Genomic DNA, 13,260 nt, shown 5'->3' with positions numbered 1-13,260 from the left:
CTTCCGCTGGCCACCAAACTCCAGACACGAACATCACTGAGCATATCTGGGATGCCTTGCAACGTGCTGTTCAGAAGAGATTTCCAACCAGCCCTGCAGGATTCGTGGTGTCAGTTCCCTCCAGCACTACTTGAGACAATGGCCGAGTCCAGGCCATGTCGTGTTGCGGCACTTCCGCGGGCTCGCGGGGACCCTCCACGATATTAGGCAGGTGTACCAGTTTCTTTGGCTCTTCAGTGTATTGCAGTTTCGGGCTTTGGTCCTTTTCCAAGTAGTACTGCAACAGAATTTGCTTCTGCACATGTCACACCTTGAAATCCTCCATCATGTATACAGATCATCAAGGACAGTGAAAAGCCTTACATCGACATGTAGGGGTATTTTAAAGTCTGATATATGCTGAAGCCAAATCTTCTGCATTACCTCTTGAAAATGACTCAAAGGCCGAAACTGCAATTGTGAAATAAATACTACGAATACGATGTCCTAAAAATATTATCGCATATAATTTGATACTAAAAGGCAAACCAAATGTTCCACAGATCCTGCATACGTGTTTCGCAGATACTTGCATACAGCGTTACGATCAAAAGAAAGTTGCCTACTCGTCAGTGAATCTGTCTTTAATGCCTAACGGAGTGAATATGGCGATTATGAAACACTGTTACATTATTGGCCGCAGTATGAAGCACAGAATGCAAAATCGTTGCACCAACTCCAACGATTATTACCGATCACAAACAATAAAGCAAATGAAATACGCAAAGGTCCCGCAACCTACTGCGGATTATTTTCAACCTGTAATTATGAGTTGCTAGTAACAATGGGTTCTTAGAAAACAATGTCATACGTAGAATTTCGTCAACAGTACAGTACACACTCTCTGCTTTTTACGTTTTGTAACGTGTATAGTACTCTAACAAGACTGTGGCATTTTGCACTATCATAAACTTGTATCGAGAATACAATGTCGATTTTGTAACAACCTTAAAAAAGTACGACCCTAAATAACTGCATAAAACAAAAGGAAAAATTTCGGTCCATTCACCAGAGAGCGAGTGTCGCTGCGACGTCCCTTCCCACTGCGAGCGGCTGATCAGTCTGACAGACTACTTTAACCACAGAACCCAGTACGTTGTACTGGAAGGCGAATGCTCCACAGAAACTAAAGTTGCACTGCGAGTTCACCATGGAAGAGTAATGGGACCTCTGGTGTTTGCAATTTACCCAGCGTTGGAAGATAGTATGGAATTACAGGAAGACTGAAATAAAATTTCCACTTGGTGTAACGGCCAGAAGGTCTCTTTAAACACGAAAAATGTTCGATAATGTCCAGGCAAAAACAATGCGACAACTACTATCATAATATTAGTGGCGAACATGTTGGGCACCTACAAGGGAAATCGCATACAAGACGCTACTGTGACGAATTCTAGATTGCTGATCCTGTGTTTGGAATCTCTGCCAAGCAGCTAAAACAACAGATTGGAAAGACAAGGCATGAAAGAAATCAGACACACGCTGCTAGGATCGCAACACGTCGGTACAGCCCGTACCAAAGCGCAGCTTAAATGGGAATCCTTGAAAGAAAGTCGACGTAGTTCTCACGGATTCCCACTGGATAATTTAGAGAACCTGCATTCGAAAAAGACTGTGCGACCACTATGTTCCCACCACCTCATGCCTCGCGTAGGGATCGTGAGAATAAGATAAGAGGGATTGGGTACATACACTGGCACGCAGACACGACATTTTTTCAGTCTCTCAATGCGCGAATTGAGTAGACAGTGAAATCGATAATACTGGTGTGGCGTGCCGCTCGTCATGCACCGTACAAATGGCTTGCAGAGTATGTAATACGTAGACGCAGATAACACACCACATGATGATCAGGTCCTGCCTCTAAGCTGGTCGTAGGTTGTGTTCCAAAAATGAACAGCACGGAGACATTAGTGATGACACTTTTGCGCAGGATCTGACCATCATTTTGCAGGACAATGCTCAAACACGTAAGGTGCAAGTTGTTACTGATTTGTTTGACTGATGGGGTTGCTAAGTGCTATACCACCTATTGCACTCCCCTGACTTAAGCCCTCGTAAGTTCAGCTCGATTTCTACTCTGAAAGAAACACTTCACTTCACGGCATTCGCTTCAGAACTGCTACAAATTCGTCGGGCAACAGACTGCGCCGCTTGAACTGTCAACACAACTGGCACTGCTAAGAGTATCCTACCACTTCCACATCGCTGGCAACGGGTTATAAACAATGTTGGTGACTACATTGAAACAGGTATGTATTTTGTATGAGCTGTAAATAAATCGTTGCCACTATTAAAGTTCCAACCCTCGTATTTCTTCATAAAAGAACTATAAAATAAATCTAAATGAGACTCGGTATGGCAAAATGTTACCACTGAAAAGCAAAATTTTTGTGGAAGACATACCCTGTTATTGCGATCAATTTACTTCAAGCAAACAGTATGAACAATGGAAAAGAAAACTTTCGCTCTTTGACTTTTCATTCTGGTATGTACATGATGTATGGAATTTTTTACTTTTCGTCAGTAAGATGCGAGTAATAGTACATTACAATATTTGATGAGCAAGCTTGATTTTCATTTTCAGTTGCTGAAAGTTTGTGAAATATACAATTCTGTCCTAGCGACTTGCTGACGTGATCTAATTTTTTAGCTTACTTAAGTTAATCATTCATATAACCATATGATACTGAATATTAGAGGAGAACATATTTTCAAATTCAACTTAACAGACTCCTGCGAAAACAATGAAATTTTGCTTGTGTAGCTACTGATAGGCTACAGACACGAATCCACTGCGGAGAGCAACTTAACACAGAAGTAGTTAGTTATTGGATGCAGCCTATCAACTAACATCATATTCTTGCAGTAGAATTCTTCAGTCCATCTGAAACCTGAATGCACAGAGTAATATAACTTTTACAACTTACAGACGGTGTTGCGAGGGTAATACTTACCACTATCACATTTTCCGAAAGGATTTCATTTGAAGATACGAATAATTCATAAACAACGGCAAAACACACGATAAAATACAGCAAGCCTAAACAAAATATTGAAGGAGTGTGTGAAATTTAAGTCAGGATCAATATGGAATTTAAAGATTTATGTATTACGCAGACGTTCACTTAAGGCACTGCCGATTATACGACCTGCCACAAGACACAGAATCATCATTAGCACAGAATGAAATTAACGTCACAACGTAACATAAGTTATAAGTCTTACATCCCTGAGGAGTAAGATATAGGAGAGCACAGAGCGCAGAAGCGACAGTTTAGAAGTAAGAAATCCGAACTGCGAAAGCCAGCGTGAAACCGATACCGCTTTTGTTAGTCTTGCCCAAGAGCAACATCCTCCTTGCAAGAAGACTTAATTCATCTGAATATTCTGAAAGTTCCTCAGGCTTTTCAGAGGAAACGGCAAAATTTATTTATAGCCAGGTTTCTTTTCTCCCTAACTCTCGAGAAACTTTGTAACATCTCCCTGCGGAAGGAAATCCACGACAATCTCTTCAGTTCCCACAATTCGCTGCTTCCTCTAACATTTCCTTCCATTGCCTCAAACCCCTTTTTACTGCCGGCAAATGATTAACGCTTCAAACGGAAATCGTAATTAATTGATGTATGCATTCACTGAATCTATTCCGCTTTCGGGAGAGCATTGAATTTCCGTTAGGAAAGATACATATAAATTTTACACTATGTTACGGTGACATTAAATACGTATGACAGAGTAATGCTCATATTCTAACAAAATCTGTATTAATGCAAACGAATGCAACTGTTACACGTCGTAAAAAACTGCGACTACGGTAAATATTAAGAGATACTAGGTATCACACAAACTGTTTTATTATGACAAATGGAAACATACTGTGTGTTATTTCGGTAACACGAAATAATACGGTCGTGTTAACATTACAGGCAACTGCTTGCCACATTGTCCAAAATCACCTAATGGAGAGAATGGAGCACCAGCGGCCAGCAGGGCAATATCGTACATAAATTGTAGCACCGTAAGTTTAGTTTCAGTTTCTGATACGGCTCTTAAAATCTGAATCACTATAACCATAACGATTGCATGGTTTTGTGGCACACAATTCGCTTAAGATAGTCAGAAACATCCGGGAGTTGTAATTAAGGTATTTCTTCGTCGCTAGTACGTCCTAAATCTTAACGTACAGTTAAACGGCAAAAGTATGTACACGTTACTTGATGGTTTTCACAAAAGATAAATTACATCTTCGCACGCCTTAAAGGAAAAACTGCTTTTGTATGGTTTACGGAGTAACGCATGGTTCTCGAACAAGGTTTCAGTATTTATTCCTTGATTGTATTGCAGATACCATAAATGGTAGATCCTTCACACACCACACTCAACTGAAATTACTATAGACTCAGTCACAACTAAAATGAAATCAGAGTTCCACAACTCGCCCAGCACAAATCGGCAAGAAACAGAAACGCGAAAAAAAGGAAAAAAACTCTTCTACTTCGAATTTAGTGTTACCAGAGGTGATATCGGTAGTTCAGACGTTCTCCAAGAGGACACAAAAATAGTGCCGCGATTTTCTCCAACAATAGTTACCGTCAAAAGCGAAGCGCCCTAGTAAGGAAAACTGCAGAGACCGCCATCTTTCTACAGAAACATGTGGTTCTAGACAAGTACGGAAAAACAGAACTTCTTCAAATTCTTACCGTCCTGTGCTAAATGTGTCATTCCGGTTTCGAACGAGTGATTGTGGAACACTGGAAACCTCAATCACTCTGACTGGTCCGGGACTCGAACCAATGGCTTTCAGAACAGCAGCCCATTTACTAACATTTGTGAAAAGTCGATATGCTACACCTTCTAGATCACTAACAGTAAATGCAATCACATAGGTACACACCGCAGTGTATGCAATATCTGCGAATGTACTGATGTGCTTGGAACTGGAAATGTCTTACGATTCTAATTTCATGTATGGACATATATCGCCCGTGGCCTGCATATAGTTAAGTTTTAAGAAAAACGTACAGATATTTTTATGGGAACCGGTGGAGATAACTACGTTAAAACATGGGAAATAAAATTCAGACAGGAAATCTTTCGAGCCAAACTAATTGTATTTCTTTTAGCAAATAGCAAAATCAGTGCAACTGGTAATAGTAAAAATGGTAGTAAAATCAATATAGGATATATAGCACAAAATGGTCACTAAAGTCGCACTATCCCCAAGGTTGATGAGTCCGCTTACACCACGGAGAAATTGATCGTAATGAGCAGATGGGCTCATGAACGACCACACACAGAAAAAAAGAGAAATATTCAGAATGATTTCACTGCAAGTTTTTAGAAACGCTACGTACCAAAACTTACGATTCCAAACGTAATGGGTCACAGGAATTGGTAGTTCCATGCTCGACATTGCAGAAATACATGAAGAATGATTTGCAGTTAAAGGAATTTAAACCTTCGTTTGTAAGCTAATTGAGTGATAATGACATGCAGAAACGTCATAATGCTTTTAGTCGAATGTTTGAATTCTTTACAGCTCTTTCTTCAACGTGGGGGACGTTTTTCCCCGGACAAGTGTGCAATTATTGCACTGCAAAAGCGAAAAAGATTTATTTCTCGAATAAAGTACATTTTTATGAAAAACTTTAACACAATCCACCACAGGGTGCAGTGACTGCAACCGACTTGATGGTTCCATATTTCTTTCACGGTGCTGTGAATCACATTGCATATCGCGCCGTGTTACATGAATCGTTTATTCTACGTCTGCGAGATCGGCGACTGCTCGGTCGTGTAATGTTCCAGCAGGATCAAGCACCAGCCTATTATGCTATTGCCGTTATAGAATATCTCAATGGGGTATTTCCTGATAAGTGGATCCGTCCATTTGCTTGCGCCTTTGGAGTGGTGACCCTGAAGTCCTTATCTGTCATCTTGCGACAATGTATTACGGCGGTTCATTAAATGGAAGGTTACTACCGTATGTTACGAGACAGTTAACCAACATAAAGATGGTGTTCGATGAGCATTTACTGCCATCACGCTGGGGATGTTCAGGAGAATTCCACATCGTACATGGAGAATCATTCTCTGAGCAAACGATGGTACACACACACACACACACACACACACACACACACACACATTGGAATAAGTAATAAAGAATTGGTCACACTGCCTCAAAACTGCCCCCTGCCTTCCCACACTTATACAATGCGACCGTCTATGAATACGCGATCGGGATAATGGGACTGTGATCGCTATACGATTCCCGACACGTTATCACAACAAATCATACTGAAAATGACGTGTTTTTGAGGCATCTTTACTGTGGTGCGTCAAATTGTACACTGTTCGCAACTATGACTACGAAAAGCAGCAAAAACGGGACTTCAAATCCTCTTCAAAACGCGGCATCTTTAATAACAAATATTGTGCGAAAGTCTCGGTTAAACAAGCAGCCTCGTAATCTTGCAGTTATTTTATTAAACTATCTAAGTTGTTCGCAACTTCGGTTTTGATCATTGCACACATGGGTTAAAGACAAGAATTCACATTCCTAAATGCTAACAATGCTAATGATGTAATATGAGTTGAAAAATATCTCAACGACGGTTCGTGTAACCTTCGTGGCAAATAGAGTCTGTACGCTGTGCTCGTATCACAAAAGGAATAAGCGTGTCATAGGACTTACGTAGCAGAGCATGTCGGGCGGTATCCCAGTCAGCTGACAAACCGGAGCGATGGATCCAGTGCACAATTCCTGCAGGACGTTTCACAGACACGTGCGTGCATCTTCCCTGTATGAACTAACCGACACTCGCTAAGGCACTGCACTGATTCAGATTCACAATCCACAAACGATGTTCCAGTAATCCGAACGGGTGGCGATGAACGTTGTGTAATAATGCAGCGGACGTGAAACTCGCATCGATTGTTGTATACGTCTACCAGTATGCCACTCGCGCACTTTTAACTCTCAGACACTCTACATTTGTAAATTTCAAGCCTCGATGGATTATAGAGCTTGGTTTATTACCGATAGATACCTCAGAGTGGAAGTTACAATCTGAATAACGGATATGGATGTACGATAGTAATTTAGCACATGTGAGATAGAAATAATCATGAAATCCCTTTAGCGGAATGCGGACGGAGAGCTACATCCACACTTATTTCAATAGATATCAGTACTAACCGTTCTACTTATGTCTTACATCGGAGATCTTTCACAATGGCAGCACTTCAGAAAACAGTTTTCCCATGGAGTACAGACAAACGCACTGTTATGCAAGGACGTAACTGAAAGGAAGTTTGGCCGTCGTAGGCCCAGTGATTCTGCAAGAAACGTCTCAGGTAACAAAGCAAGAGGTCGCTGTCTTGACCGCTTAACGGGATGTAAATGCCGAGTCCCAGCTTACTTTAATTTGTTTAATTACGAATTTCTTTCTTGCTCCGCTTCACTGTTTGTGTCAATAAAGTCCTTAAGCAATGACTGAGCGTTTATACATCCGCAGTATAGTTTCTTGTTTCTTCTGATAATGATTAAGGTTCACCTCGTTGTGAGGGCGAGTCTTTTGTCTATTATCTGTTCGCACAGCTGGAGCGTCCTTACGGCTCGCGGTGAAAAGAAAATCACGCGCAGACGGAGTCGCGAGACCGCCCCGCTCCCGGAAGCGCGGGCTCCTGCGGGCGAATAGCGAGCGAGGGAGCAGCCAGCGGGGCGGTGGGCCAGCGCAGCACAAGCGCGTACCGCCGCGCGCGCAGACCAGACGCCGACTGACGCCGTGCGCCGGTCGCCACTGGCAACACACACACACACACACACATACCACCACCACCGCCGCCACCACACTGAGCGCCGGGCCGCCGCGCTGCTGCCAGCCTCCTGCTGCGCAACGCAGCGCACACAGGGGCGGGCCGTGTGCACGCGCCCCGAATGCACTTCAGCGTCTACACACGTAAAAAATGCGATTCTTTAGAACAGGAAGCACGTGCCTCACTGCAACATCTGAATGTAATTTTTTATGCACAGGGGTCATGTACAGGGTGTTCGGAATTACCGTTACAAAGTTTTAGAACTTGTAGATGGGGAGTGAGTACATACTACACTACTGGCCATTAAAATTGCTACACCAAGAAGATGACGTGCTACAGACGCGAAATTTAACCGACAATAAGAAGGTGCTGTGATATGCAAATGATAAGCTTTTCAGAGCAGTCACACAAGGTTGGCGCCGGTGGCGATACCTACAACGTGCTAACATGAGGAAAGTTTCCAACCGATTTCTCATACACAAACAGCAGTTGGCCGTCATTGCTTGGTGAAACGTTGTTGTGATGCCTCGTTAAGGAGGAGAAATGCGTACCATCACGTTTCCGACTTGATAAAGGTCGGATAGTATGTAGCCTATCGCGATTGCGGTTTATCGTAGCGCGACACTGCCAGTTGCTCGGCCACCATTGACCAGACGTTTTCAGTTGGTGAGAGATCTGGAGAATGTGCTGGCCAGGGCAACAGTCGAACATTTTCTGTATCCAGAAAGGCCCGTCAGGACCTGCAACATGCGGTCGTGCATCTCCTGCTGAAATGTAGGGTTTCGCAGGGATCGAATGAAGGGTACAGCCACGGGTCGTAACACATCTGAAATGTAACGTCCACTGTTCAAGATGCCGTCAATGCGAACAAGAGGTGACCGAGACGCGTAACCAGCGGCACCCCATACCATCACGCGGGGTGATAGGCCAGTATGGCGATGACGAATACACGCTTCCAATGTGCGTTCACCGCGATGTCGCCAAACATGGATGCGACCATCATGATGCTGTAAACAGAACCTGGATTCATCCGAAAAAATGACGTTTTGCCATTCGTGCACCCAGGTTCGTCGTTGAGTACACTATCACAGGCGCTCCTGTCTGTGATGCAGCGTCAAGGGTAACCGCTGCCATGGTCTCCGAGCTGATAGTCCATGCTGCTGCAAACGTCGTCGAACTGTTCGTGCAGATAATTGTTGTCTTGCAAACGTCCCCATCTGTTGACTCATCAGGGATCGAGACGTGGCTGCACGATCCGTTACAGCCATGCGGATAAGATGCCTGTCATCTCGACTGCTAGTGACACGAGGCCGTTGCGATCCAGCACGGCGTTCCGTATTACCCTCCTGAACCACCGATTCCATATTCTGCTAACAGTCATTGGATCTCGACCAACACGATGGTGACAACTATTAGCCTGTTATTACAAGTCGGTGTGAGTACGTTTCCTGTAGACTGCATGTCCCAATGATCCATCATCCTTCCTCCTAACCAACACGTCAAGAAAGGGAAGGCAACCATGTCTTTCTAGAACATCTGAACCGGATCCACCCGAACATTCGCTTTACGATGGAGGTGGAAGAGAATGGTTGCCTTCCCTTTCTTGACGTGTTGGTTAGGAGGAAGGATGATGGATCATTTGGACATGCAGTCTACAGGAAACGTACTCACACCGACTTGTACTTACAGGCTAATAGTTGTAATAGTTGTCACCATCCGGCTCAGCGGAAGGGGTACTTCGTACCTTGGTACACGGGGCACATGTCGTTTCTGACGCTGAGACTTTTCCAGCTGAGCGTCCCATCTTGAAGTTACATTTCGTCAAAATGGTTATAGTGATAGACAGATTGAACGTGTGTTGCGCTATCGACCAACTGTACATCGGGTGACTGATGATAATTCTGAGTCAAAACCTAAGTCTTCTGCCTTTTTGACTTACGTAGGAAACACGTCCAACAAGATCGGTCGTATTTTACGGAAATACGATGTGAAATGTGTTTTCCGAGCTCCATCTAAAATTAGAGCACTTTTGAGTTCCGTTAAGGATGATCTTGGACTGCGTGAGGCAGGTGTATATCGTATTCCTTGTAGCTACGCCATGGCATATATTGGTCAAACTATCAGGACCGTGGAGGACCGATGTACTGAGCATAAACGGCACACACGATTACAGCAGCCAAGTAGATCTGCTATTGCCGAACATTGCTTAGATACTGGTCACCCCATGTTAAATAATAGCACCGAGATATTGGCATGCACGTCCAGCTATTGGGACAGTGTTATTAGGGAGGCAGTTGAGATTAAATTAGCGAGCAACCTCGTTAATAGTTATGGAGGTTTCTGTTTAAAATCTGTTTGGAATCCGGCTCTCTCCCTTGTCAAAAAACAGAGGGGTCGAGTCAATGCTACCTCACCTGCGAATTCATAGTCTCACTATCGATAGCTCTGACTTTGGTCATCTTTGGTGGCACTAGTGTTCAGTGTGTGTGTTATCTTTCCTGCTTCAGTCCGAGAACCGAGGTTTTTAAATTTGCATGTACGCCGCCTGTCCGTTGCAGTTTGCCTTGAAAATGGCGGGGTGTTCTCCCGCCGAAATATCGGTGGTCGCTGAAAGTGTTACCTGGCTGAATTCCTGGAAGTTATTTGAAAGTAGTATATGCCAGGAGAAACTCAGGTCTCACAACTTCGTTAATATTAAACTAGCTTTTTAAATCGAGCGAGTCACTAATTTTGTTATCCGGTTCAATCTCTTTGTTCTACAAACGTCTTAATATTTAGCCACATTTAGATATAGTAGCTTTTCCTTACCATCATCATCCATAATACTTTTCTATAAACAGCAGCTCTATCAGCGAGAAATGTGAGTGGTGTTATCTGACCAAACGGCTACGTATACGGTTAGTTTTAGCGGCTCTATTTCGATTCTTTCGGACATACCTGACGTTACTTCCCTTTCCATCGAAGATACGGCGTCCATTATTAAATGCTGTGTTGTACCGGTCACAAATTATTCAAGTCATTCATATATCTAAGATACTAAAGTATTTGATAGTGCCACGGTCATAAAAAAATGGTTCAAATGGCTCTGAGCACTATGGGACTTAACATCTGAGGTCATCAGTCCCCTAGAACTTAGAACTACTTAAACCAAACTAACCTAAGGACATCACACACATCCATGCCCGAGGCAGGATTCGAACCTGCGACCGTAGCGGTCCCACGGTTCCGGACTGAGCCCACGGTCATCACTGGATAACGTGGTACATTATGGAATCTCTCTCGCAAACCCAGAAAGACACAATCTGCCTTCTCACCTTCATCAACTTTTTACATGATGTCGTGTGTAGAGAATAACGAGCTGTCTTCATCTGCGTCGTGCTTCCGGAACACGTGCTAACTGCTATCTTTCAGGAGTGCCCTACGTTAAAATCTGCTCTTACGATCTTTCAATACAATATGATGTTGCTGAACACGTGCGATTCCTTTCTTTTTACCCTTCTTATATATACGAATGGTCTGCTCTCTTTCCCAGTTATACAGCACTGTTTGCTATGCAAGGAACTCTCGATACACGTGAGAGAGGAAGTGTGTTAACTCCGCAGAGTATTCAATACAAGATCGTCAGCGCCTGGCTGGCTCTTTGTTCGCTCTACCTCGTTCTGCCAAACTCATTCCCACGACCGGCACTTCGCGCCACCAGTTAATGCTGCTCACATTCTTTAGGTTAGCCTCTCGTGGCTACGCAGCAGGGTGATATAATATTAGCAGATTACACACCGTAAACAGTTATAATACAAAATAATATTAACAGTAAAGTGAAGAACAACCGACTTCGGCCACAATCGTGATTTTATTTCAAGGCACAATGCATTTCGAGTCTTGGGGGCTCATCTTCCTGTGATATGACAGTGTACTTCGATTACTTTTTCCAGTTTTAGGTTAATTATGGTACTGTAGGATTACAACAAAGCTGGGAATTTGTGAACAGAAGTTTACAAAACTAAAACAAATCGAAAAATATCTCAGTGTTTTCAGTGGTGGAGATGATTTCTGTAGCGCAGTATGAGGAAACATGTTTATGTACATATAAACGCATTTCGTTCTACAGAACATTTTGTAAACACAAGTCAAAGAATTTCGCATATCAAGATGCTACACTTCTAAAAATATACAGGTGCTATTATTTCAAAGGAGATACAAACAAACCACTATATTATTAGTTACACAGTATATCATTTACAAAACAAACATTTGTGAATATGTCATATGTGGATTGTGTTATCACATAGTTGTAATAGTGAATATTTGTTCCTTTACGAAAAAATAAATTTTTTAAGTTACTGGAAAAACCGTGGCCGTTAAAATCTGTTTGTCCGTTCACTATGTTTTCAGAAAATTTCACTTCGTGTAACTTTATTTCTAACTGTTCTAGTGGATCATGTTTTTAACACGGTTTTCTGTGTGGAGTACACTTCGACTCTTGTGGATGTCATTTAGTCTGTGTCTGTCATGGTACATGTGGTTGACTATTGTTTTGTGATGCTGTGCTTAAATAGGGAATGCTTGTGAAGGAATGTGTTGAGTCAGTCGATATTCTTGTAGTGCTTCTGTTAACTGATGTTGTACTGTATTTTGTTAGATACTTCGTCAACAGATTTTTCTGAATACCCACTATTTACTACAATTGCTTTGATCGTGTCAGTTTCTCGTGTTAATGCTTTGGGTTTCAAAGGTAATGTGTGTGTCCTGTTCAACAGTGATCTAGCTGTAGCAAACATGCGTGTGATTGGATGGTGTGATGATTCATATATTGTGAGATCAGTGTAGGTTGGTTTCCTGTAAATGTAAAAATTATATTCTTGTTGTTTATTAGCAATTGTGAGGTCTAAGAAATTTATGGATTGATTTCATTTTTCCCTTCAAAAAATTAATTTTCTAAGTGGTTGATGAATATGTCAGCCAGGAGGCTTGACTTGTTGTTACCAATAGCTAAGCCTTCTTTCTGTTGGCAGATTTTATCACTACAAGAGAAGTAGTTTTGGGATAGTACTAGTTTAAGCAGACCGTTGTTGTTGTTGTGGTCTTCAGTCCTGAGACTGGTTTGACGCAGCTCTCCATGCTACTCTATCCTGTGCAAGCTTCTTCATCTCCCAGTACCTACTGCAACCTACATCCTTCTGAATCTGCTTAGTGTATTCATCTCTTGGTCTCCCCCTATGATTTTTACCCTCCACGCTGCCCTCCAATACTAAATTGGTGATCCCTTGATGCCTCAGAACATGTCCTACCAACCGATCCCTTCTTCTGGTCAAGTTGTGCCACAAACTCCTCTTCTCCCCAATCCTATTCAATACTTCCTCATTAGTTATGTGATCTACCCATCTAATCTTCAGCATTCTT

General features: G+C 42.6%; 1 protein-coding gene across 6 annotated transcripts in view; it reads right to left on the bottom strand.

The window, feature by feature from the left end:
- LOC126185168 (peripheral plasma membrane protein CASK) overlaps positions 1–7,805 on the bottom strand; it is a 530,963-nt gene extending 523,158 nt beyond the window's left edge. For 2 of the 6 annotated variants that reach the window (XM_049928023.1, XM_049928015.1), the window contains exon 1: positions 6,737–7,805. In XM_049928023.1, coding sequence (XP_049783980.1) covers positions 6,737–6,748 — 12 coding nt within the window. In that variant the 5' untranslated portion in view covers positions 6,749–7,805. The remainder of the gene's footprint in view (positions 1–6,736) is intronic. The other 4 variants (XM_049928042.1, XM_049928032.1, XM_049928050.1 and 1 more) reach the window with 3 other exon arrangements.
- Between the last annotated feature and the right edge of the window lie 5,455 nt (positions 7,806–13,260).

Source organism: Schistocerca cancellata, chromosome 1 (assembly GCF_023864275.1).
Source record: "Schistocerca cancellata isolate TAMUIC-IGC-003103 chromosome 1, iqSchCanc2.1, whole genome shotgun sequence".
Classification (NCBI taxonomy): Eukaryota; Metazoa; Arthropoda; class Insecta; order Orthoptera; family Acrididae; genus Schistocerca; species Schistocerca cancellata.
The sequence above is the reverse complement of the archived record's forward strand: the minus strand, read 5'-3'. Positions and strand labels throughout refer to the sequence as shown.